General features: G+C 35.5%; 1 protein-coding gene across 7 annotated transcripts in view; it reads left to right on the forward strand.

The window, feature by feature from the left end:
- Positions 1-1,218: 1,218 nt before the first annotated feature.
- LOC115763797 (low-density lipoprotein receptor) overlaps positions 1,219-27,226 on the forward strand; it is a 50,656-nt gene continuing 24,648 nt past the window's right edge. For 4 of the 7 annotated variants that reach the window (XM_030706535.1, XM_030706534.1, XM_030706533.1 and 1 more), the window contains exons 1-3: positions 1,219-1,351; positions 2,498-3,054; positions 13,972-14,115. In XM_030706535.1, coding sequence (XP_030562395.1) covers positions 2,550-3,054; positions 13,972-14,115 — 649 coding nt within the window. In that variant the 5' untranslated portion in view covers positions 1,219-1,351; positions 2,498-2,549. Of the gene's footprint in view, positions 1,352-2,497; positions 3,055-13,971; positions 14,116-17,734; positions 17,841-19,765; positions 20,088-27,226 lie in introns of those variants that run through there. The other 3 variants (XM_030706537.1, XM_030706539.1, XM_030706540.1) reach the window with 3 other exon arrangements.

A 27,226-nucleotide genomic window follows, 5' to 3' on the forward strand; every position in this document is an offset into this window, starting at 1 on the left:
TGAACGATTTGAAATCGTATTGGAAACTTTTTAGACTTATATGACAGCTTTCAATTGTATAAGTCTTTGAGTCCATTAGAATTGCCAAACTTTTTGATATTCCAGCAAATGGTTTTGAAATGCGTAGTAAAAAACAAGAGAATAATTCAAATGATTTAGCATAACGGTTTGACATATTTGATAGATGCCTCTCTTTATCGTATTCCGTTGGTAAATTTTATTTTATATCAGTAAGTATTACAGCACAAACGCCACTTATCTGACGTACATAATACTCAACCTATATATGAAGTACATAGTTATCAAGGTTTACAGCTCTAAAAACACACAGTTCGTGTGTGTTCCCAGACAGCTTTTCGCATTTGTAAATATGCAAGCCGTTGTTTAGCATTTTCGAATTTTCATGTGATATGCAAATCGAAAAACAGCGCCTAGTCTTCCCAGCAATAATATATCGAATCGAAATACGTTTGGGAACTTAGGGTTAAATATTGCAATTTCGTATGTTAATGCTTTTACCGTATTGCTTGCTAATAGTGCTTTGGGATTTTTTAGAAACTATAGATATAGATTCGATATTCTTCCAAGATTATTCATAGGAAGAAAAAAACTGAAATATTTGTAAGGCAAATAACACGGCAAATATTCGTCTCATCTTGACATTGACTCATTTAAAAAAGTTCCAGTTGCTTCTAGTAGTAGCAATACGTTGCTTTTTGTATTTTTGATCAGCCATTCAATTAACATATGCATGTCATGGTCTCTGACCTATGCCAAGAACCAATTTAAGCGAACAGCATTACAAAAAGAAAATTGGTTGCCATAGGTAATTGCTAGACCCAACCAACAACTGTTCGACCAGATGCAATTCAAGCACACCTCCAAAATAACGTTTGTGCTAATTGTTACTTAAGAGAATTTTACAAAGAGTATTTACAACCACCTTTCAACTCTTAACATTAGCTCTTCTAGTCTCGCTGGCACACTTTTACGCTCTCTCTCTTTCTCACTCTCTCGTCCTCTCATTTATACAGTTAATGCATGCGAACAAATGTCAAAACTTTTGCCGCGTGGCGATCGTGTATCGCAACGTCGTGTTTGCGTATGGGTGTGAGGGGGGGCATAGCCGAAGCCAAAGGCAAAGCGAACGCAGTGGAACGCTTCGTTGACTGCGGCCTCGCATTGGTAGATCAGTCGTTAAACGTCGTGCGTTGGGCGCAGTCGTATTGTTGTTACTGGAAATATTGCCGGACCGTTACGCAGCCGCAGAGCTTATAAAACCCATAATATTCTTCGTACGGAAAATAAAGAGCTCCCCCCAAAAGCAAACATAAATAATAAAATATTTGTTGTAAGCCCAACGATAACAAAAAAAAAAAAAAAAAAATAGAGGTAGAGAGCGGCGCATAACCTAATGTTAAATTTCAAAATCAAGTGTTAATTGCAAACGTCTGAAATTATTTAGCTGAATTGCGTGAACCTCGCATAACTGTATGGCATATCCGATATATACGGAACACGTGTAGTTCGAGGCCGCATTTTGCATTTTCCGCTGACTGCCAAAAAAAAAAAAAAAAAGAATAAAATAAAATTATTTAAATGTTCACTCTTGCCAAAATAGCTAGTTCTAATTTTCTCTAAAATTAGAACAGTTTACGTCTAAATTTTCACTTCAGTATGAACGCAACCCGTTGGGCCAATACCAAGAGAGGCACTTGAGTTCAAGTAGTAGTAGTAGCGCCATTTCCAGAACTAATTTCTCTGATAGCCGCTTATAGATAACCAAAAACAAACTAACTGTGATTCACTTGGCAGCGTGCTTATAAGTGCGGGCTATTCATCTGTAAGCCAACCAGCGTGACAAACCCAAAGTTTCTTGTTTTTTAGGGCTTACCTTGTAAAACCTGCGCTAACCGAGCTGACCATCGTGGGCCGTCGCCCCTATATTTTGCAAGCTCTTTGTTGTTATATTTTCTATACCTTACACTAACAAGGGCTGAGCGGCCTTTCACTTTTAGAGGTTGTACATTTACTAAACAAAGATAAATAATAAATTATAATTTCCCACTTTTTTTTTTTAATTCCACTCTTTTTTCACCTATTTTTAACTCGCCTTTTATAGGGTTTGCCTTAGCACGGCATACTCTGCCGTTGAATTCTTGCATGTTTTCTTTATTTTGACTTTCTGCAATATCGTATGATTTTTTTTTAGTCTGTTCCGCATGTTTCTTTTGCTCTTTTACGCTCTTCTGTTTTGTCTTGTCTTCACGATCACCGAAATATATCATGGCGTTTGGCTCTCTGTATGATATTTCTTTTTTATTATTTTTTTTTGGCAAAGTTGGCATTTTTTCTCGCGTTAAAACAGCTGACGCGGTCGTCAGGCTATTATTTAATAATGAATAATATGAATAGAAATTTTTGAGAAAATTGCGTGCGAAAAGTGTTTTTGGCCAAAGTAAAATAGAAAAAAAAGTGATTACTTTCCATTTTACAGCGAAAAATCGATTTAAAATCAAATTTTTAAAATCGCAAAGTTTAAGCATAAAATGGATGAACCCCTAGCCAAAAGCAATACCAACGCAAATACAACAGCAACAACAACAGCAACAATAACAACAATAGAGAACAACAACGTTCTCGAAACACCGCCCAAAGTAAGCGCCTTCTTCAGCAGCAGCTCCAACTATCAGAGCCGGGTGCAGCAGCTGATCAGCTTCAGTTTCACCTCGTCGTTCCATCTGATCTTTATCACATGCATCCTGAGCATCAGTAAATTTTGTAATGCCGCCGCCGTGAATGCAGCTCAGGTGACCGCTTCAGCGCCTAGTCCAAGTATAATTATCTCAAACCTAAGCGGTTCGGCGCTGCTGGAGAAGATAATAAAGACCACAACCCTGGGACCGCAATTGGATAAGCTTAAAAGTTTTGCACCTGCCGCAGCGAATAGCATAAGTGCGAGTAGTACCTCGTCCTTCTTCAATAGTAAAGCCCTCAATTTGGAATTCAAGTTCCAGAATGTTTCGGGCAAAGTGAATACGCCGTTGGATATATGTAAGTAGCACCCGCATTAGGTTACTAACACTAAAAAAAGTTCAAACCTGCACAAATCTCGTTTTATTGCATATATTTGCATTAATATTAGTGCGCTTTTACGAAAATAAGCTGTTTTACATCGCCTGACGTCAATCCGAGCTTTAAGCTTCAAGTCTGCGCTGCCTGTGTGTGGCGTGCGTGTTGTTAAGTTTCGCATTTCCATTCGATCAGACCACCAGACCAACAGACCTCAAATTTCCAAATGTTTATTTATTAAGGCGAATCGCTTTTCGGAAAAACATTCGCTAACGTCTCACGCTGCATATCGTCAGCGATTCCCTGTTATAGCCATGCCCGAACACATTCCACAACGTCACACATTTTTTTACCTTTTACTTTCCTAAGCCGCTCGCTACGTGCGCCTCTCTTAATTTGCCTCTTCGCCGTTTCCCCGATTATATGTTTCTTCCTCTTCGTTTTCTTCTGCTGCCGGCCGGCATCTGGCTGCAGAGAGCATAGACCTCGGCTGCTGCGGAGAGCAACAAGTGTTTCAGTTTCTTTTTCTTCTGCTCCGTTTGCCTTCTATTTTGTTTGGAGTTGCTGCTCTGCGTCTTTCGCTCCGCACCGCACAGTGGTGTGTGTGAGCGGCAATGCGAAGTGAAGTGCGGTGCACGTGTTGAAAACCAAAGCCAAAGTTATGCCACGGTATAAGACAAACCCACGAAATTGGAACCAGTTTAGTTGTATAAATATTTATAAGGATTTATAGCTGCCTAAGAGTCAGATGCATCAGTTGGGAACTTTAAGTATGTAAAGTATATTAAATACCAGAAATCTAAGACACAGATATGAAGTGTACAAGCTGAACAATATATTATTAGCTTCGGTGTACAGAAGCTTACATATAAACGAAAAGCTATGTATATTGTTAAGGACTGTATAAGCTGCTTTAAGCTGAATTCTTTAAACAATTTATGCCCCAGTATTTATGTACAACTCAGTACTTTAACTTTAATCTACCTATCTATCAATCTGTCATTGCGAGAGTCGATTCGATCCGCACACTAAATTGTATACATAAATGTGTTGTCAGGGTATTTAAGCTTCGGCATACCAAAGATATACAGTCTTATATCTAATACACTTTTAGGAAATCAATTAAGAAATCACTTGGTTCACAAGAAACTGCAAATAGTTATTAAAAACTGACAGCTGTTATTGAAATCTGTTAAAAAACTTATGAACAACTTAACCTTAATGCAGCCAAACATCGACTGCTGCGATTTCGCTTTATTATTAATAATCGCAAGACCCCAGCCTTCAACTTCAACTTGTCAAAAACTAACCTCAAAAACAAAAAAGTTTTTCAGCGCAGCGAATTTCAAGCGCAAAGCAAAAAACTTAATATTTATAATAATAAAACGGATCAAAAGGTTAAAATAAAATGATTTAGCAATAGACGGTCACTGGGTTAAATTTGAGGGTCTAATAGTCAAAAATTCGTAATATCCACCAATTGTTGCGTTATTTATGACCTGTCAAACTTTATCAATAATTAAAATGCCACATTTGCAATCGAAATGCATTTACGTCGTTTCTTGACAGTTGGCCATAATATAAGAAATTACTCGTACCTAAATATAGTCGGACAAAGGGGTAAACGGGCCAAGTGTATTTGAGGTCTGGCCAAATGTCAATTCAGACAATTGGCAGCATGCGAAACAGGTAATAGGTCAAAGTGTTAGCTGAGCTACAACCCGGCTGAAGGTAGTCTAATTTTGCATGAAATGTGTTAAATAAAAATCGAGGCTGTCGAGTTCAGAAAAAATATAAAGGCTTCATCGGAAAATTGACAATATATAAAACGTATATTGAGAAACATGCACAGCTGTCTAAATGCCGAATCAGATCTTCATATGGAAAACTATTAATCAAAACTTAAGTTTTTATATGAAATAGTTTTATGATTTTAAGAGAACAATCGAATAATAACCAAATTTTTTGTCCTCTTTATAAATGATTTGAACAATATTGGTAATTAAAAGATTTACTCTTAGTAAATATAAATAACATTTATATATTTGAGCCAAACTCATTATGCTTACAATGCCCAGTTTCGATTTTCAATATTTTAATGGAACTAAATCAATATATGCCTAAAATATCTTTTTTGTCTACCAATAGATAAAAAAATATTGAGTCAAAAGTTAACTCTACAAGAATCGATCAATAAAATTTCAAACGGGAAACTGTTTTTAATTAAGATAATTAAATAAAGCAACTTGTATGCTTTTGGTTGGAAAGAGCCTGTAATATAGTTAATTTAAATTAAAGAAATAAAAATAAATAAATAGAGCATTAAAACGGCTGCAAGGTAGAAGAATTTCCATGCTAGTTGTTAATTATTTTTATAATAATGACAGCTCAAGGCAGATTATTTAGCCATTTCTTCGTTGTAGCTAAAGTTTGCCAAACATTTTTGGCCACTTTCAGCATCAGCTGAAACTGTCGTCCAACTGGTAATTGGCAACTGAAAATTGTCAACTGGTAATTTGGTAGCTCTCAAATTGGGAATCGCAAACGCAATCGAAGTTCTCGGCACGTTTCATGACAGCCAAATGAACGTCAGCTACAGATTCAGAGACCATAACGAAAACTGCACGCATGTTGGACAGTGTAGGGGTATATGGATGGACGGAGGGGTAGCGTGAGTGAGACAGCGTTGATTTATTTTAAAATCGAAATTAAACAAGTTTTTGGGCAGGCATCATCATAAAAAATGTCTCAACTGGGTAAAGAGCAGGAGCAGGAGCAGATAGAATCTGGCCTGATAACTTGTCGTCCTCGTCCAGACTTTTGTAATTAACTTGGCTAATTATGCTCAAAAATGTGCACGTGCTGTGACCCACCAATTTCAGACTGTACAGGCAGAGCAGGCTATTTATATATATATATATACATTTACATATATACTCGGCGCATTTAATGCATTTCCGTTTTGGCTTAATTACAAAACGTATTTTACCTTATGTATAATTATGAGCAAATAAACTGGTTACCAACTAAAAAATGAGAAAAAAAAAAACAACTTTCAGATGAAACCAAAAAAGTGTAACAACAACCCGCAATTGTTTGTATATTACAGCCACAGTTGTTATTCAGACACACTCACACTCAGACCTTAACAAGTCTGTCTTTCATAACTGACAGCATATACAAAACAACAACAATAAAATCTTCTCAACTCAAAGATTCAATGTTAGGCTCCTCGTAACAAACGTTTTTGGTACTCAAATTGCAACTTGTAATATGCCACTGATCAGCATTAATTATGGAAAAATGGGAAAGACTATGTTTGAAGCGATGAAAGCCCTTGTGTTATATTTCGCGCATCACTTAGTTAACTGACAATTGATAAGCTGGGATCATCAGTTTTTGGTACATGAGTTGTCCAAGCGAACCACTAGTCAAGGAAGTCATTGGTTTGAATCCCAGACTATCGCTTCCCTTATAATGACCGAAGGTCAACCAAGTCGCTGGTTCAAATTTCACATTAGCACTTGGATGCTATAATGCCCGCATATCACAATGGTCAGCAACTAAAAATAAATGAGTAAAAAATCTCAGCTCTTCCTACAAGAATTGTCTAAGCGAACCACTGAGCAACGAAGTCGCTAGTTCGAATCCCAGACTGGCGCTTAGATACCATAATGCCCGAAAGTCGCAAAATATAAGTACCTTACCTTGAATGCACATAGTTGCACAGCCAGCAAAGCTTGCTAAATAATTTCATAAAGTCAATTAGCCAGGTGAGTAGCAGGCAAAACGTTGGTTAGCATCCCATGTATAGCGTATAAATGTTTTAAACTCTCAACCAAATGCAATTGAGAAAGATACTTTGACAGTTGTAAATGATTTAACCCGTATTGTGGAATTAGCTGTTGTCAGCATATTAAGATTTATTTATAAACCGAATCCATTAAAAATGATTGAGAAATTTAATGTTAACTTTGCTGTGAAAATGATTGAAATTCACGCAGCCGGGCAAAGGGTTATTTTAAGCATTACTAAATGCTCCACTTGACATATCCCTGATTTATTCAGGCTGCCTCCCCATATCCTCTCTTGCACTTTTTGGGGGTGAAACATTTGGGAATATGTAAATTCTGGGCCAGAGTGAATCAGTTCTTCAGGGTTTGTATAAATGACTATGCTTTGTTTTAGCCAAGTGAGCTCACATAATAGCAGAACTATCAACGAAAACAAATTCTTATCTTATCCAATAACTAAAACAATATATGTACTAAGTATAATAAAGTATATAATAATACACCTTCAATGTGACGAAAATGTTTATGGACCCTTTGCAATCTCAGTTTAGCGATAAAACGTAGTAAAACTCATTGAAAATACAAATCTAATCGCATGCCTAATTGGAAATCCACACGTATGCTCATTCTAGTATTGTAATTATGTGTATAAATACGTATTCACATGCAAATTACGCATACGCCACGTATGCAGTAGATATGGGTTAGTAAAGAAATAGAAAAAATGGCGTGATTTTTTTTTTTTGGTCTGGTTCTTTTGACAAGTGTATTTCGAAACATGCGCATGAGTTGACAACATTGTTTACAAGCAAGCAACAACAATGCGCAAATAGCCATAGATACATGTATGTATTAATACATACTAATTTTATTTTTAATTAGAAAATAAAATGCTCTACAGTGAGAGGCGTTTGCCTGTGACGTATTCGGGTAATTCAATTGAAAACGAAAATAAACAAGTATTTGATCATCATTTATCAAGAGAAACAAATGTAAATAATGCTCGCTGATTCATACACTTGGCTGTCAAAAAAAGGCAACAACATGTGAGCCAACTGTTTATTATTATTGTGTTATTCGATTTCCTTAGCTGTTGTTGTTTTGCGTGACGTCACCAAAGATCAGGCCACCTTTTTTTCCAAATAAGAGAACGCCATTAAGAGCGGCTCAAAAAAAAGCAAATAACTCTCTTAAACACAAAACTCAGCTACACCTTATAATTAACCTGCTCGTAATTGCAGTGTAGCTAAGTCACAAACCAGCTATGTCAACAACGCTCGGTTCACATGAATATACGAGAGCAAACACGCTGAAGAAACACGCCCTTATACACGCATGGCCTAGGGTATTTGTGAGCAGAATTTCGCAGCTTATAATTAAGAGCGTATATTCAGTACATGGTGTCTTTTTCTAAGCGTTACACATTTCATGAAAAAATAATAATACCCGTTTTAAGTGTATGCAAATGTTATTTATCGTATTTATCAGTTTTTATCAGCATGCGAATTATCACAAATGCCACACACAAAATTAAAGTAATTAACTGATAAATGATAAAACGTAAAAAGCCCAAAACTTACCAGCAAACGCAAAAAAGCCGCTGCATAGTGGTTCAAGTATTGGCTGAAAATTATGTAAATCATATGCAAATGTCATTGGTTTAATATTCGTACTCATTAGACTATCATTAGATACAAATAATATGTCACTCATTAATGCATGCCCTTCAAAGAAGCAACTGCTTGGACTTAGGAACCCCTTAAAGTAATTGAGGAATACAATTAAAAATTAATTAGAAAGTGAAGCAATTGCTTTAGCAAAAAAAACGAATTTAATTGCTAGCCCAAGAGAGCAATATTCAACAAGTAAGAGATTCTAGTCGGGAGCTCCCGACTAGGGGATACCCTGAACCCTCTTCTTCCAACATCAAATACATATATATATTCTATTTTAGAAGCAATATGTCAAGTTTGGTGACTCTAGCTCTTATTATTTACCAAAATTGCCCAAAAAACAGAATATCGATATCGATTTTTATCGATTGCTTGGAAACTCGATCTGCGCAGGCCCTAGGAGCACCTACATCTAAAATTTCAAGTCTCTAGCTCTTATTTCTGCGATCCTTGCGTTCATACATACGGACGGACGGACAGACAGACGAACATGGCTAGATCGACCCGGCTATTGGTGCTGATCAAGAGTATATATACTTTATGGGGTCGCTTCCTTCTGCCTGTTACATACATTTGGATTTTGCACAAATACAATATACCCTTATACCCATTTTTAATGGGTTCAGGGTATAAAAACAAATGCCAATTAAGCCTGAAGTACAACAATAAAACGTTTGAGAATCGGTTCCATTTTGACACAGTTAAAGGTCGAGAAAAATTATTCATCATGTCATTTTTTTACCCTGAACCCATTAAAATTGGGTAAAGGGTTTAATGTGTTTGTGCATATGTATGTAACCGGCAAAAGGATGCACCTCTGACCCCATAAAGTATATATATTGTTGATCAGAATCAGAAGCCGAATCGATCTAACTATGTCCGTTCGACCACCCGCCAGTCTGTTTGTATTGACGCGTCGATCTCAGAGCCTATAAGTGCTCGAGATCTGAACGTAGATCCACCTTGAGCCCACGCAGTACGAGTCGAGAACTAGCCCCGTTATGAAAAAAATTATGCAGAATGGAATCTAGAGTTCAAGCCATGACCAGAATGATATTAATTCGACAGAGTGTAGATAGAGTGTAGACAAGCTACAAAAATTTCAAATAGAAATAAACTACGTAAATCGTACGTTATCCCACCATACCAAGAACATTATTCATATATTTCCTTGTAAACTAGTTTATAACATTTCAATCAGATTGTAAAGGTAAACTATCTGCGAACGTGACTAACTAGTAAAACTAGTCAAAGCTTTTGCGAATTCGACAAGAGATATCAGTCTCACCTTGGGTGCCGTGGGTGGACAAACTGATAGTTGTAGTTATCTTTTGATTATATTCTATTATATTCTGATCTATACAATTCCATTTTCCACTTTCATTATCATTATAAAATAAATAAAATGGTTATAAGCGGCACGCCGAAGATTAAATACTCTTGTAGACATTTGGCTTAGAATTGCTCGGAGTTGTGTTCGTTCATGTGTTGCACATTGAGTGACAAAATAATTATACCTTTTGGGGAAACAAAATTCTGATAAAGCTCTCATGAACAAACAAAATTACTTAACATTTAATGGCAGCTTATCATATATTTTCAACAGGTGATTGGTGCAAAGTTCTCGAATTTCTTTTCAACTGATGTTATGCGCAATATGGAGACGTAATTGCAGATATTTTTGGTTATTTTATGATATTGGAATGTACCCGAGGATGTCTGTGAATAAAGCATTTTTATTGATTTGACCATTGATTGACTTTTGCGCTGATTTTCTGTTTATTATAACGCTCTTTTCTTTTGCCAAGCCCCATTTGATTGACCCCGTCCTCCTACTTTTATTGAATTAATGGTGCGAAATTTCATGAGGACCGCCCGAGGGAATGGGCAAATGATTGATTTCTGGTCTTTGCCAGGCGGCAAAAGCTGTTCAATGAACCTGGCAACACGCATTTAATTGGCGCCTCAATCTGATGCAGAGCAGCGCAGAGTTCTGTCAATCAAATTGGCCCAGCCTCTGTTTCAGCTTCTTTTTTTGTTTTTTTTTTTTATATACTCTGTGGTTGCTTGTAAGTTGCGTTAAATTATTGTCGAAAGTAATTTAAATTATTCAACTGAGACAAGTCACAATGGCGAGGAAGATTTCGACAGGTATTGTGGTAAACGCAATTTTATCTGTTATCCAGTCGAACATTAAATGAAAACTATTTCAATTTCAAGACCGGGAAATTGCCAATTAAATCAACATTCACAATATGCTGCACATCAATCTTCATTTATTCGTTTTGTTTGCTCCAGAGAAAACTAACTGAAATTGGCTATGTCAAAGCAACGAAAACTTTCAGCTCTAAGGGCTGTCAACTAACAGGTAGCAATATGTTCAAATTTGACAGCTGGGTTTACCAGGCAGTTAGCATATTTGTTTTCAATCAGGCAGCGTACTATGCTTCTTGTTCGGCCTACCTTTTGTGCCTTCCTCTTTTCTCTGCCTTTTTATAAGATTATATTTTAAATTTAAAATCTACATATATATATGCAATATATTTAAACAAATTACTTGTAAAAACCCTATTAAAGTTTACTTTTATGAATTCACAAATTTTATCACAAAAATGATTTTGATTCAATTAAAAGCAATTTGAAATGTAATCTATAAATTTTTGTGCCCAATGAATTTGAATTAAAAGTCACAAAGAATATCTTTCTTTTGATTTCGCTTAAACTCAACATGGCTCAAAGTAAGCTTCAGTTATTTGATAACATTCTTTGTTTTTCTCAAAATAAATCATAAAATAAATAAAAATGAAAATATATTTAGTTCAACATTTTGCTGACATATTAGACATGACCTCCTATTCCACATAGTCGAATATATAACCACATCAATCTTATTTAGTGCAGCTATTAATATATATCTTTCGAGTTGATCATTGTGTTTAGATGTGACACAAATTTGTATATTCGAATTATTTATCTCGATATTGTAGCGCAATTTCAATTAAGCATCTAAACGACTCACTTAAAATGCAAATTGCGTGGCATACACACAGGCAGGGACACAAAGAAACAGAGAGATGGAGAGGGAGAGAGTGAGAGCGGGGGGAGCGGAAGTGGGACAGAGCTAGAGCTAGAGATTTGTGCTGCAACAATTGCTGCAACATTTGCACATAAATTTTCATTCACATAATAAAACGAACGAAAACTCTTTTCATATCATATTTAAACACATTTGCCATGCACCAAAAAATCAAATAATCAAAATATATTTCGTTATTTCTGTGTCATTTTTCGTGTGCACATCTTTTAAATAATTGAGAAGCTCCTAACGCGATACAGCGCAGTGAACTGTGCAGATGCATATAAAAATATGTTTAAAAATTACATATGGAAATATGTTATATAAACAAGTTTTGATTAAATTAAAAATAATAATATTTGTTGTGCTCAGATCTTTATCCATCAAAGACTCAATATAAACAATTTGTTAAATCCTCTGAAAAATGAGAAGCTTTGTACAAACAGTTTTCGCTCATATTCCACGCTTGCGCTTTGAAAAGTATGTGAAAATTTTCAGTAAGTTTTGGGAGACGCTTTGTTGATCAATAATATATTAATACATATTTAATTGACTGTTTGACCGACTGAATCTAAAAGATTAATCAACAATGCGTCTGTAGATATATATTCATTCGACTTAAAAGTAAGTCGCCTTTTGGTGATTAGCTAATGTAAGCAATCAAATGTCATCCCATCTGCCGCCCAGCCGACCGAGTGATGCGAAAACGAATACAAACTTTAGATAAATACCTTTATAGAAATATATATAAAATGGAAAAAATTAAAACAAAAGCTTAAGAAATATGTTATACAGTTTTTAAAGATTTACCGAAAATATTTGCAATTTATTTTTGTGCTCTTCGGGCTTTAATTAAATTTTGTTTTTTTTTTTTTGTTTTTATACCCTGAACCCATTGAAAATCGATATAAGGATATATTGTATTTGTGCAAAATCCAAATGTATGTAACAGGCAGAAGGAAGCATCCCCGACCCCATAAAGTATATATATTCTTGATCAGCATCAATAGCCGAGTCGATCTAGCGATGTCCGTCTGTCTGTCCGTCCGTTCGTCCGTATGTATGAACTCAAGGATATCAGAACCTATAAAAACTAGAGACTTGAAATTTTAGATGTAGGTGCTCCCTGTGCCAGCACAGATCTACTTTGTTTCCGATAATCGATAACATACTCCGTTTCCAAGCAATCGATAAAATTCAATATCGATATCCTGTTTTTTTGGGCAATTTTGGTTAATAATAAGAGATGGAGTCACCAAACTTGACATATAGCATCTAAAATAGAATATATGTATGCATTTGATGTTGGAAGAAGAGGGTCAGGGTATTCCCTAGTCGGGAACTCCAGACTAGAACCTCTTACTTGTTTTTTTTTTTTTTTGAGTATTTGCTTCAACTATGCAACATGCATATGTTAAGCGCAAGCACACATACACACTCATACATTTATAGAATCTTAAACAAAAGCACGCTTCGAATTTCTAACATTAATGAACTGCGTTCTTGTGTGTGTGCGTGCGTGTGTGTGTGCGATGGGCACTGCTTGAATTTTCTGTGGAATTCTAATTAAATGTGTGTGCATATTGAGCTCGTGCGTAGCTAAAATATTGCCTAAGCAAGTGTGTCTTTGTTTTAAATGTGCCCAATTAAACGACAAATGGAACATGCTTTTGCTCCCTCGAAACAATTTTAAGCTAATCATAGCACATAAGCAGCTGCTTCACACACACACACGCACACACACACAGAGCTTATTTGGTAGTCAGCTCACACATAAACTGGCACACGCACAACTACACCTTAAACTTTGGCCAAATCCGGTAAATTATCAGCTATTTTATGGCTAAGAGGAAATGCGCCTGCCGCCATTTTGTTTTCAAGTGAGCTTGTCACTAAGCGCCCAGCCGAGTGCCATAAACGATTGATGAGTCCCAGTTGTTAGCTTACGCATACACAAACACACAGCCTTTAAGCCAGCTTTGTATTTGCGCTTATTAATTTCAAAAATGTGTGCCCTTTTGTTTATAGCGGCATATTTTGCGGCTTTCGCTTTTGAACACATGCACACACACCCAAACCTGCTTACAAGCTGCCCACCCACTTTATTATTTACAAGTTTTGGTTTATTGTCAGCTTTATGGCCCCGACCTTACAAAGGTCTTAGAGCTTGTCAACGCCTCCGCCCCCTCTCACCCACATTGTGCGGTGCGGTTAGCGAGCCAAAGTTTTCAACTTAAATGTTAGTTATGAATTTGATTGGACCCTTTTGTTTGGCTCGCCACAGTATTTCAGCCTGATTAATTAATATGCATTTGATTTGTCAAAATATATTTATTTTTTTCTTCTCTGCTTACAGCTCAAAGCCTGCCGCACTATTGCGAGGAGAAGCAGTTCCGTTGCAGGGAGAGCGGCGAGTGCATACCCATTAGATTTGTCTGCGATGGTGATACGGACTGCAAGGATCACAGCGATGAGCTGCTCGAACAATGTAAATTTACAGGTGAGTCGAGAGGACGGCGCTACATAAACTCCATAAACTATTGCTGAACTGTGTGCCCCAGTTGGCAAAGTTTTGGGTGCCTTTGAGGATTCATGCTAGCTGCCACCTCAATTGTGGCGCCATAGCCTCCTCATCCTTAGACAACTGATTTTTATTCAACTTCAGCTTTCAACTTTTGTTGTTGCCACATTTTTTATGGAGCTTTGCTCGGCCCAAAGTCAAGGCACATGATGTATTTGCTGTAGCTGTTGGGCTTGCATGAATGGCCACAACTGTTGTCTGTGTGGCCAACTACCAACCAACCCCCCCCCCCCCCCTCCTCTCAAATGCTCACCCCCTCCCTCTCACCCCCCTCACACTCTAATCTGTTGTCAGTCATTTTGTAGTTTTTCAATTTAGAAAATGTCACAGAACTAACCATTTACTTAGTTGCTATGTGTATAAGTGTGCATGTATGCGTGTGTTTATCTGAGTGTGTGTGACTATTTGTGAGTGTTTGCTTTTGTATTGGATTTTGGTGTTTTACTATTTGACTGCGTTGTTGAGTAAGTAACAACTGGCTGTTTATTTAGTGTCATGTTAGGCGGACTTTCAACTGCCCCAACTCAATTTGCTTTCGTTTAATTTTTAGACCCGATGTATCACAGAGTTATATATGTGTGTGTCTATGTATTTTTTTATTAGCTCTATGCTTTTAATTTACAGTTTCTAGTTTATTCGTGCTTCGTTGCTTACATTTGGCAAGACTTTGATATTTTATGTTGCCTACTTTTGGGGCTGGCACTTTAAATAGTCGTCGCGCTACAGTGCGCGCTTAAATATTAGGCAGATCAACAAAATTCACCTCACTTCGCGTAGAGCAATTAATAATTGTTATAAAAATGGTTAACTTGTTGGCTTATTTTGTTTTGACGAGGCAAATAGCATTGTTTTTAAAAATAAAGGAGCATAAATAAATTATTTACATAACTTTTCATTAATCCTATAATTAAATTCCTATTATACGTTAAATATATATTTTTTAATAACGTCAGTCCAGTTGTTTTTGTCTCAATCCTCCAAACAAGTCTTGTTTTTTTTAATTGTAAAAAATTAAAAAAAAAAATTCAGTTTAAGGTTTTGCGATTCAAAACCATTCAAAAAAGTTTTGATAATTTTCATTTTGTATGAATCGATCTATTTGTTAAATATAAATACTCCCCATTTTATTTATATATTTAAAGGTCTATCATTATTTCATTTATTATTGTTATTTTTTAACAAGTGTGCCGTATTTATTATTTTAAAATTTGAATTTATGGCCATACAATAACAGCATTTATAGTCCAAGCGGTTGGTAGAGTTCAACAAACTGAATTGAATCACAAACTGAAATGTGGACACAAACAACAACCTTGAGCCGTTCTGCGCTACTGTGAGTGAGTGCAAGAGATAAGCAAATGAGCATGTGGCAAACGGAGCACTTGCAACCCGTACAGCAGCCAAGTGCGAGCTGAGTCTTATTTGGCGAACGTTTAAGACAAGTCAAGTGCAATCTAACTAAGCCATTGCATCATGCTTCGAGCACAGACACAGCTTAAAAGAGCTTAAGCCGAGAGCAGACGCACAGCAGAGCAGCTAGCAAAAAGCTTAACTTGTTTGAATGTAGCTCAAGTCGAGAATGATAATGTATGTATACATATATAAAAAAAAATATATATATATATATATATATATATATATAGAAATAAATGTAATTCCAATATTTTAGAATATTTTAGAAATAAATGTAATTCCAATATTTTAGAAAAACTTTCATGCTATAGATTTTGCTGTTAATATTTTAAACAAATATTTACTGACACATAATTGGGTAGAAACTATAATGACTCAAAATAAATTTAGAGTTTTCATAGGCTAGTTTTCTTTAATTCAATTTAATGACCGCCATAAATGAACCTACAATGGATATTTGGATATATACCAATTTTTAGATCATTTGGGAATCAGCTTGAATATCGATTCTAGAGATAGCATACAGTTCGATTAAAAAGTAGATTTGATTTTTATTATTACTGAAGAGTTTTGTAAACAAAGGAAAATTTAGCATATTTTTTTAGCAGTTAGCTTTCCCTTTCAGTTAATTGGATGTCAAAAGCAAACTTTAATTCAAATTGCAGCTTGTTTTCATTATAAAACAAAATAAATTCTAAGAATAAATTTTTCTGCGTAAATTAAAAAATATTACAAAAAATAGTCAAAGCGGTAGCTTCATAATCTTTTTAATATGAGCAAATATAGATTAAATAACTTTGTGCATTAAGCCTACATATTTAGGTAGCAGTTGCTATATATAATGTTTAATAACTAGATTATTTTTGATAAGCCCAAGCGTTAAATAGTTTTCCCTGGAAAACACAAGTTGTCGCAGTCTGTGCCTTCGACAAAAGGAAGTCGTGAGGTCATTTAGTGTTTTTTCTTGCTGATATAGCACAGACAATCCTATAAAGTCTCCGTACTTATCGCGCACTTAACAATTGCGACTTAAATAATTAGTAATTGAAATGCATATGAGCGAAAGAGTGAGATAGTGAGGGAAAAATGAACTCAACTCTTAAGAATCGCAATGCGACGCACAAACAAAAACGAGCTTAAACTTGACCCATTGCCCCACAACTAGTGCAGATAGAGGATATATATGTATACATCTATATACATCTGGAATTCCCCCGCACAGCGCACAGTAGTGGGTCAATCGCCTGAGCGCGTCATGTGGGATTCTTATCAGTGCGGCGTTTGGTTTAAATGCGTCTCAGGCTAATTGGGCGGCAGCAAAAAAAAAAAAGCAAAACAAAATTAGTAAGCGTGTTCCAATCGCAGGCTGTTCGACAATAATATACCCTGTAGTTGTATAAGCATTGACACATATGCTACAAAATTTTACATTTACCTTTTAAAATATACAAGTTAAATTAAATTTGGATTTGGATTGGATTAGGCAACTAGGCTAAAAGGGAAATTTTATATTACCAAAGATATATATATACATATATATATATATATATATATAGATTTTAAAAAGCGTAAAGAGAAAGACAGATATTTAGACGGGCAGCAAGTGGTCCAGCAAGGGACGCCTTCCCACAGCATATGCACAACTGCAAAATACCCTATTTAAACTCTACGTTCAATTCGCACCGGTTATTCATGTCATAAACAACACAAGATTTTAATTGTTATGAATATGGTTCATTTAGTTATGCAGCATTTGAAATTTGCATTTGTTATTTTGCTGTTGACAAATTGCAGCTGATTAGCCGCAGACAGAGTCGTATAAGCATTTGCTACCGACTGATAAGCGCTCATCCAAACATTTCCTGAAGCCGCCGAGCTAGTTGTCATAGAAAACACACTCACTCACACACTCACTCACACACTCACTCACTCACTCACTAACACACTCACTCACACACTCACTCACACTTTTGTCATTCACTCTGCATTGAGTGCAAGTTCCTGACGGTTATCAGAATTTTTTTTGTTGAGCGCAAGCTCACAAACTGCTTGTTTCTGCTTTTGGATGCTGCTGGCTGGCGATTTGTATTTTTAAGATACGCCGCATTGCGCTCAAAACTCAGTTGGCAACGAACTTTGAATTAAAACGGACGTGTGTGTGCCACAGGACGTGTCCCAGCCGTCAAGTAGCACAGCTCGAGAATTGAGCACTGAAAAAAGGCGAAGCCTAAGTAAATTTACTGGAAGCAAAAAAAACAAGTGACAAGAAAATATTCGAAAAAATATATAAATAAATAAAATAAAAAATAAATATATTTAATGCACTTCAATAAATATTTAAAAAAAAAATGTGTTAATTATATTGCACAAATCTGACTTGATGTGCGGTGCGTGTGTGTTTACTGTGCCTGGCGTCGCATTGGCGCCAAGTTTGGGCGAACAAGTTTTTTGGTTTTTGGCCAGGCCAGGAAGCTTTTGCTCGTCTGTGTTTTCCTCAGTATTTCCACAGTTGACTTTTCATGCTTCTGCGCGTCGTCGTTGTTGTTGTTGTTCCTTCAAGGGTTTCTCTTAGCACAGCTGCTCTTAGCAGACAGACATATATTTTTTGTATATTTTGATTTGGCTTTTGTTTTGCATTATACGAAGCACATGAACTTGACACAAATGTGATATATGCCCCACTCTGTCCCGGCCTGGCCAATTGCCATTGCCATTGACATTTCCATGCAGTCGAGGCGTGCGTGTCGTATATCAATACGGCAGCTCTTAAGCTTTACACGCATCTGTTAACGGCCATAAAGCGTATTAAGTTGTCATAATTAACAATTAAATTTTATAAAGTACCTTTACGCAAACAACAACAACAACAACAATAAAAAAGGGTGTAGCTGTGAAACAATGGCAATTAAAAGTAAACACACACGCAGCGCAGCCTTTCAATGTGGAGATTAACAAATAAAATACAGAAATTATATGTAATAATTAAGCAAATACAAAAGCCAGCCGGCGCTTAATTAAAACAAAGAAGAACAACGAATATTATGAAAAATAAATACAGTACAATACAATATTTTCTGCTAAAAAAAGTGATATCAATTAAATTATGCAAATACACAAAATTAAATACGTTTCCATATTTCAATGTACATATAACAAAATCAATTGCCCGGGTAAAAATGTGCATTAAAATAGTTTATTATAAAATGCTAATCCAAACATTGATTCTAATAAACACAATATAATGCCTAAAGCAAAACAATTATTTATATGTTGATCAATAAATTTTGCTAATTTGTAATTTATGCCAGAACAAAGCTAATATATATGTAAATAATATAACAATACAGATATACGGCTAATCCATTTGGGGACAACAAAAAAAGTAATTGAATATTTCCAAATAATAGAAAACCACATGAATACAAAATATCAACGTGCAGCACTACAGCTTCAAAGAAGCGGAATCTGACATTTCATTCTAATTGTTTAAAGTAATTACTAAAGAATATTGCTTTGGTTAATTAATTTATTTGCGCTAGCACATAAATAAATTATTGAAAAATTATCACACAACTTTTACTTCAATAATAAAGTCAATAAATAATTTAATTATTGACGCAAAAAATTTTTAATTTTCAAAATATCTCTGTAAACTGAAATTTAAATTTCAACAATTTTATCCCATTATACCTATCAGTTTTCAACTAAAAGCGATTACATACATTTTTTGCCAAATTTAATATGATTTTCTGCATTTTCCACATTCATTTGGAATTGGTTGAATAAAATATTAAATGAAAAATGTATGTTAATAGCTTTTACTTTATGCCACTATAGTAATTATTGACTAGTATAAAAATATAAATAACATTAACTACAACAAAATAAAAAATGTATGGAAAACTTCAACCCAAAGTTCTATTTAAAATCTCCTCAATTTACCATAGAAAGTAATCAAAAATATATAAATAATAATAAAAAATATATAACAAATAATAATATTAATAAGAATAAATAAAAATATAATTTACACAAAAAATAAATTTTTTGGATCAAATAAATTCAATTTGAAAGATTTATTTAAATAAAAAACACCAAAAAAATCAAATTTCGCACTAGTTGATGCTTAACTAAAAAGGTATTGCCTACTTTACAGCGCCAATTAACAAACAACTTTTACCAGGTCCTTGGAAAGACAAAAGTGAGACACAGGCATTTAAAATAATTAAAACAAATAATTCATAAGCGCAAACATCAAGTAACAACAACAACAAGAAGAAAATAATTGAATAATTCAAGCACGCACTTTGGCCACATTATAATCTAATACAGTTGAACGTTTAAGCCTGAAAGCGAGCGAGCTGGCAAAGTTAGCAACATGGGACTAATACGCAGCTTACTGATTTGCCAGCTGCTGCTCATCAGCGGATTATCAGAGCAACAGGCGCTAACGACATTTGGCACCTCCATTGATACGGGTATGAGATTTATAATGCAAAAAACCTTAAAAAAAAAAAAAATAATAATAATAAAAACTATAATCTTATGCTAAGCACACATTTAGGGAGCCCACAAGCTTTGATTTGTTTGTAAACTTTATTGTCAGCTTTAATTTGAACTAATCAAACTAAATACTATAATAATATTAAATTGTAATAAATGCTTACCAAGCTTAATTTAGTTGTTACCAAACTAACCAACTTGGCTCACTTATTGCAGAAGAACTTCCCTTTCGCTGAAACCAAGTTGAAGCTATTTAGATAAGGCCTCAATAGTTGAGCACAATGTAACATAAGTAAAACATGAACTGCTTCTCAAGTATTGCTCGATTTACTATTATTGTCTCGCTCAATGCGCAGTTCTTGTTGTTCTTATGCAGCTTTTATGGCTGGGCGTGGCAAAAGGAAAAAATGTCAACTGGCAAAGCAAGCGTCTGTTTTATAAATAAATAACATATAGACAAACTAAACGTGGGGTGGGAAGCACCATTAAGAGCACCACACACAGTGAGCCATAACAGTAACTTACCGCCGCGTAAACAGCCAAGGAAACAACAAACGCTGCGACATAGCGTCGCTGCTCGACTTTTAAGCAGCTTCTAGACAACTGCTATAAGTGGCTAATATATATATATATATATATATATATATATATATATATATATATATATATATATATATATATATATATATATATATATATATATATATATATATATATATATATATATATATATATATATATATATAAACATATCTATATAGTGGCGCGTTCAATATCGTTGGCATAAATAATCGTGCAATCGAGAAAAATAAAGAAAAAATAAAGAGAAAAATAAAGAGAAAAATATATATATAAAGTAAGAAAGACAGCTGATAGCCCCACAGTGCTTTACAGCGTTCACTGCTAGCTGCCATTTTACGTGTGTGTGTGTTCGAAACGAAAAAAAAATATCTAAAAAATTCGTGTCCGGGTGTCTGTGCGTTGACTGCAAACCTTAGATAAATTCAGTCACATATCCTTGGCTACAGCTTCTTTCCTTATAGGCCATAAATTATGCATGGCTCACTTTTAAGCAGCCGCCGCAGCAACAACATCAGCGGACAACGAATTTTGTGCCGAAGGTTAAACGTCAGCAAATGTGGCAAATTTCTTGGTATTTCGACTTTTTTTTCCTTTTCTTCAAATCGACTTCTTTTCCCAACTCTCAAATATAGAAATATCAGCATAATTCAAAAGATTCTACTAAATGTATTGTGGCAAGTTCCGATCTTCATTCAAAGATAATCTTAAATTATATCCTCGAATTGTGCACCTCAAGCTGAATCCGTTTTAAACGCCGCCGTATTCTGTGGCAAATTTATAGCGATTTTCTTTTTGGGAACACAAAAATACTTAAGTACATTAAATCCTTTGAAAAAACTAGATACTAAAAAACTACTCTTATCTTTAACTTTTGAATTCTTATGTAAATGTTGCAAAAAATAAACTCTCCCTTTTAACGACTTTACGTCCATTAAACTTCAGTTAAGCTTTTAAAATCTCCCTTATTTAAAGGCGAAATCGGAGCGATTGCGCTTTTGGGCACTTAGTAGTACAAATTTGAAAGCCATTGCAGGCATTTATGTTTAAGAACCTTAAAAACCCAAGCTGAGCTTCAGATTAGACGACATATTTTTGGCTAAAATTTTGGTGTAAGCAATTTTTCAGAATACACAAAACTCATTTATTCCTTCCGGGCATTAAATAGCTGAGTGGCAGCAACGACGGATAAATTCTACATTTGCCCAAGCTCAATTCAATTTGCCTTCGCTTGCCACTTCCGGCACAGCTTTATTTAACATATAAATTGCTCCGACATTTAAAATGCAATTTTAACGGACTTGTATTTGGCAATGGAAGCCCATTTGTTCTGTCCATTCAACAGTTTCCCCTCTTGACTGTCCGCAGCCCCTCTGCAGAAAGAGTGCAGCATATGTAAAAAGTTTGTCTCATTAGAGGCGGGCCGCACTTAAAGCTCACGCCAAGCGGCTCTTCAAATGATTTATGATGCGTCCTGTGGCTTCCCTTAACCCAGAGTTAACCCAAAAAAAAACAAAACATCCTTGTTATGTTTTTATATATATATTGAAATACTTGAAGCAGAAGCTAAAGCACAGCGCACAACTCCAATAAAGTGAAAAAGGTGCCATAAACAGCAAGCGGGAATGTTGAGAAGAGCCTTCATTTCATTTTTTTTATACTATGTGTGCCTACTGTGGAATAAGATCCAATGTACGAGAAAAACAAGAGCAAATAATGGCAACAATTGTAAACAAAGGCAAAGGAAAATCTTCCCAACTGCGGCACGAATGTTTCATTTATTTATTGAGACGCGAAGGCGACACGAAAAGCAAAAGATGATAAAGTGCAAAAAGAAAAAAAGTGAAATTTTGTTCACGTTTGCTTCCTTTTTCCGTTTATATATATTTATTCTTCTTTTTTATACCCTGAACCCATTAAAAATGGGTATAAGGGTATATTGTATTTGTGCGAAAGCCAAATGTATGTAACAGCATAAATAGCTGAGTCGATCTAGCGATGTCCGTCTGTCTGTCCGTCCGTCCGTCCGTCCGTCCGTCCGTCCGTCCGTCGTACGTATGAACGCAAGGATCTCAGAACCTATAAGAGCTAGAAAATGAAATTTTAGATGTAGGTGCTCCTAGTTCCCGCGCAGATCGAGTTTGTTTCCGATAATCGATAGCTTACTCCAAGCAATCGATAAAAATATCGATATCGATATCTTGTTTTTTTTGCAATTTTGGTAAATAATAAGAGCTAGAGTCACCAAACTTGACAAATAGCTTCTTAAATAGAACATATATATGCAATGTTGTTATGTTGGAAGATGAGGGTTCAGGGTATCCCCTAGTCGGGAGCTCCCGACTAGAACCTCTTACTTGTTTCAAATGAAACGGACAATTCAATTTATGTGTGTGCGTTAGCCCACAGCAACAACAGCAAACAACAAACTTCATTAGATGAGCCGCACAGCGCAAATTCAATGGATAAACATTTCTTAATTAAATACCCTTAACAAAAAAAATTTAATCAAAAACTTTCTTCCACTTTCTCTTAAAGTTTGTAACATTAAGTTAAATCTATTGGATTTTTTAGGAATATTAAAATGTTGGAGAAGTTAATAGCAGAATATAAAATATAATATGAATGAAAGGAATAAATAGTATACAAAATAAAAATATTAGTAGACAATAATATATTTATACTAAACACTTGCCTATTTGGTTATGATCATGGTACTTAAATATAGTTCTAGGTCCAAATTCCTATACATACTTATTCATATGTTGATTTGGGCAATATATATTTTATTTGACTATAGAAGAATGTATTTTTAAATTTTTTTTGGTGTTTTATGTGAAATTCTTAAATATTAAATAAATCTTAAAAACTGAAATTAGCTAACTAATATTTCCAAAAGAAATTGGACTTAAAATTTTAGAAAAAATCAAAAAGCTAAAAAATAATTTAAAATGAAAATTCAAAAAACTATTTACCAAAAATGTCCAAAACAAATTTGGCTTAGAATGCCTTAAGAAAATCTTTTAAAAACATATTTTAATAATGTTAAGTTTAACATTTATTTAGATCTGACTAATTTGAAGAGTATTTGCTAGTCACCAGAATGAAAATTTATTCAGCTTCGGCTTCCTACTAGTCCTTGAGTATTGTACTAATTTAATATATACATGTACATATATATGAATTTCTTAAAATACAATTGTTGTCAGCTTAAAGCGACTCATACGTACTGCCAAACGTTACAATTGGCAAATAGAAATAGTGGGAAATGGAAAATGGAAAATATCAGATAAAAGTTTTAATGCGCTAAATCGATGGATGACCGCAAAAAAAGTTTTTGTCTGCCACTGCCGCTGCCTTGTGAACACTTGTGAGACCAGATAACTTTTTGCTTAAAGCTGGGGCGCTGCAGATGAGCGCCGCTAGAAGCTGGGTGGCTGGTAGGAAACGTGGGCGTGGCAGTTAAGTTGCATTGTGAGAAAAGTTTTTGTGCCGGGTGTGTTTTGGCAGCTTTTTCATGTTTTACTTATTCTGTTTGGCCTCAGCGACGACAAGTTTTGGCAACCTTGAGCTGCAGCTGCTGCGGGCTGCACGCTCCGCTGTTGCACTGATAACCCCCGCCGTGCAATGCACTCCACGTAATGCCCGAAATCAAAGCCAAATGATAAGGCGACACACCTCTAAGTCCGCCTGCCAAAGTGCAATTCATTATCATGCAAAATGCTGCCAGCGAAATGCCGGAGCGTCCCGCATTTAATGGATTGCACAAAATTCATGAGAATGCACAACACTAGTTGTTAGTGTTGTTCATGTAGCTGCAAGCTCTCAGCTCTGTTAGAATTAAAAGGCTTCCCGCCCAAGTCCAGCCCCCAGCGTCCCGCCCCTCAGGTGCCACATAATCCGCGATGTCGTCGACGCGACGCGTCAGACTGTAAATAATGAAGTTTGCACCTGGGCGCCGCAGTGCCAGTGATTTGCGTGGGGCGTAGCATGCGGCATGTGGCATGGGGCATGCGACAAAATGTGTTCGCCTACGTGTGTGTGTGTGTGGCATGCTTTTAGACAGACATAATAAAAATGCGTAGCAAAAATGTGGCAAAAACAACGAGCATAAATTTATGAGCTTTTGTTTAAGTAAACGTAACGCCAGATATATAAACAGAGAGTGTGTGAAGTGAGGTGGGCTGGTGGGCGTGGCATTCGACATGTGGCATGTGGCATACCGCTAGACAACCGACTGCTTGTTTATGCATTAACCGATACACCGCATTTCACTTTGGCTATATGTATGTGACATTTAGACTGTCAGCCTATAGGTCATTAATAAATAATAATGCAAAAGAAAATTGAGAGGGCATCAAAAAAATGTAAACAAGATTCTCTGAAATTGAGCAGCGGCCAAAACACAATTTTATTGCTAGCTGGCCGACACGGGGAGAGAGAGAGAGAGAGAGAGAGAGAGAGAGAAAGAGGGAGTGAGGGGGAAGTAAACAGTGTGGGTGAGTGACACTCAATTGACAACAAATCTAGCCTGTAGCCTGTCGTTAATGTGCAATTTTACATTTCCACAAAAACGAAATGAATTAAATATATAAGAAAAAAAATTTAAATAAACACATTTCCAATATGTATATAAATAATTTTTTTGGAAAAAATAATGTGCATACTCTTTGCGCATAAAATGAGATTGCTAAAATATATAATATATATAATTATAAATATAATTAAATAATAAATTATTATGAAATTATATTAATATAATTTCAAAGTGAAATGTTGCAGTATGGGACGACTTGATTTATGCTAAGAAAGAATATTTTAAGGATTTTCTTACCCGTATTTGGTCAATATTTCAATATGCCTAATTCCTTATTATTCATATTTATAGAAACGTCTATCTTACAATTAAGTTTACTCTGGTGTAAACTGCTAAAAATGTAAATTGACATAAAAAATCCCAAAAAGAATGTTTTCAAAAGGCAACAATTTTTTATGACATATGTAGCTTCAAAAGTCGACAAAAAAAACAACGTAGCATAGTGTTGTTAAAGTTTTTTCAGTCAAGAACTTAATTATGAGAATTTAATTAATTTCAAAAATGTTCAACTAAAAGTCCCATGCCACAATCCCGAGTTGGCGCTGGTCATTAAAACCTAGAAGAGATTTCTGAGCGACAGATACCCAGCTACTGCTGAGTCCTGACTTCTGACTCTCGACTTCTGACTCAATCCTTGTTTAATGTCGGCGCTAAATGCCGTTGCTAGGTAAACACGTTGGGTACGTTGCGAGTCCCCAAACGCAAAACGTGATGCGCATTTTTCGCAGTGCGGAATGGTGGAGAGGTCGCTGGCGAAACACACACAAAAGTTGCGCAAAAGTTTATGGCTCCAGCCAGGACCTTGTTCGACTGGAGCTGAGGCAGAAGATGGGCTTGTGGCACGCAGCAACTTGCCGCAGCCGCTGCAAGCTGTAGTTGGGGCATCATTGGACTTAAAGCTCAACCGAATTCCAAATGTCTGTCGAGGGCGCATTCATTTGAGTAACGGCGTTAAATTGAGTGCAGTCACAGTTAAAAGGTGCAACATTTTAGCCAGCAATATGCAGATGAGTTGCAACAGTCTGTCCCGAGAGAGGAAAGAACATTAAGTTGATAAAAATAAAAGAACACTCTGCAAAAATTTAGAAATATTCGTTGAGCTAGTTGTTTGTAGCACTCTCCAACGGGGAGTTGACTAAATAATACGGGATGACTCCCAAGAAATCTTTGAGTGCTGAGTACTTTATGAACTTTGTAGCAGTTTTAACAAAGCTTTCGGTTTTATTTGTAGTAGTTTTGCTAATGGATTTATATCACTTTAATTGCAACATAACTCAAATAGCATTTTGTATAAATTTATATGCCACTTTGGAAAAGCTTTTATGGAATTTTAAACCATTTTTAAACCTTGTGTTGACTTGAAAACGGCACATTCCCTTCATAAGCAGTCAAAATATTCTTTATATTTTTGTTAAGCCCACTTATTGCCAGTTGTATCCTTTTTGGCACAACTTAATACACATCTGAGACTCAATTCAATATTTTGATCATTTAATTAGATTTGCTCTTTTAATTGCATTTTCCAGACCCCGTTACCCAACTTATTTCCAGTTGCTCTGCAGAAGTTTGGCTATTTTATGGCCTTCTGGCAAAAGCTTTAAACTCTGTCGAAAATGTTGTTTGCAAAACGAGCAAAGTCATAAAATAAAAAAACCATAAAATAGTAAAACTAAACTTTTTTTTTTTTGCCATGCTGGCATAAAACAAAAGTCCTGCCAAAGAAGGGGTAGCCAGAAATAGCAAGAATCCACACAGACACCGACACTCGGCACACACACACACACACACACAGCAAGTGGCAAGTTTTTGTTGCCTGTGGCAGCAACACAGCCCGCAACATAAAAATCACATTTATTTTTGACACAGAAACCTATTGATGTATAAAAAAGTAGATTTTCAATGCCCATATTCCCCACATTTTTAGTAGCAACCATTATC

This window comes from Drosophila novamexicana, unplaced genomic scaffold (assembly GCF_003285875.2).
Source record: "Drosophila novamexicana strain 15010-1031.04,08,12 unplaced genomic scaffold, DnovRS2.1 tig00000770-arrow-pilon, whole genome shotgun sequence".
Classification (NCBI taxonomy): domain Eukaryota; kingdom Metazoa; phylum Arthropoda; class Insecta; order Diptera; family Drosophilidae; genus Drosophila; species Drosophila novamexicana.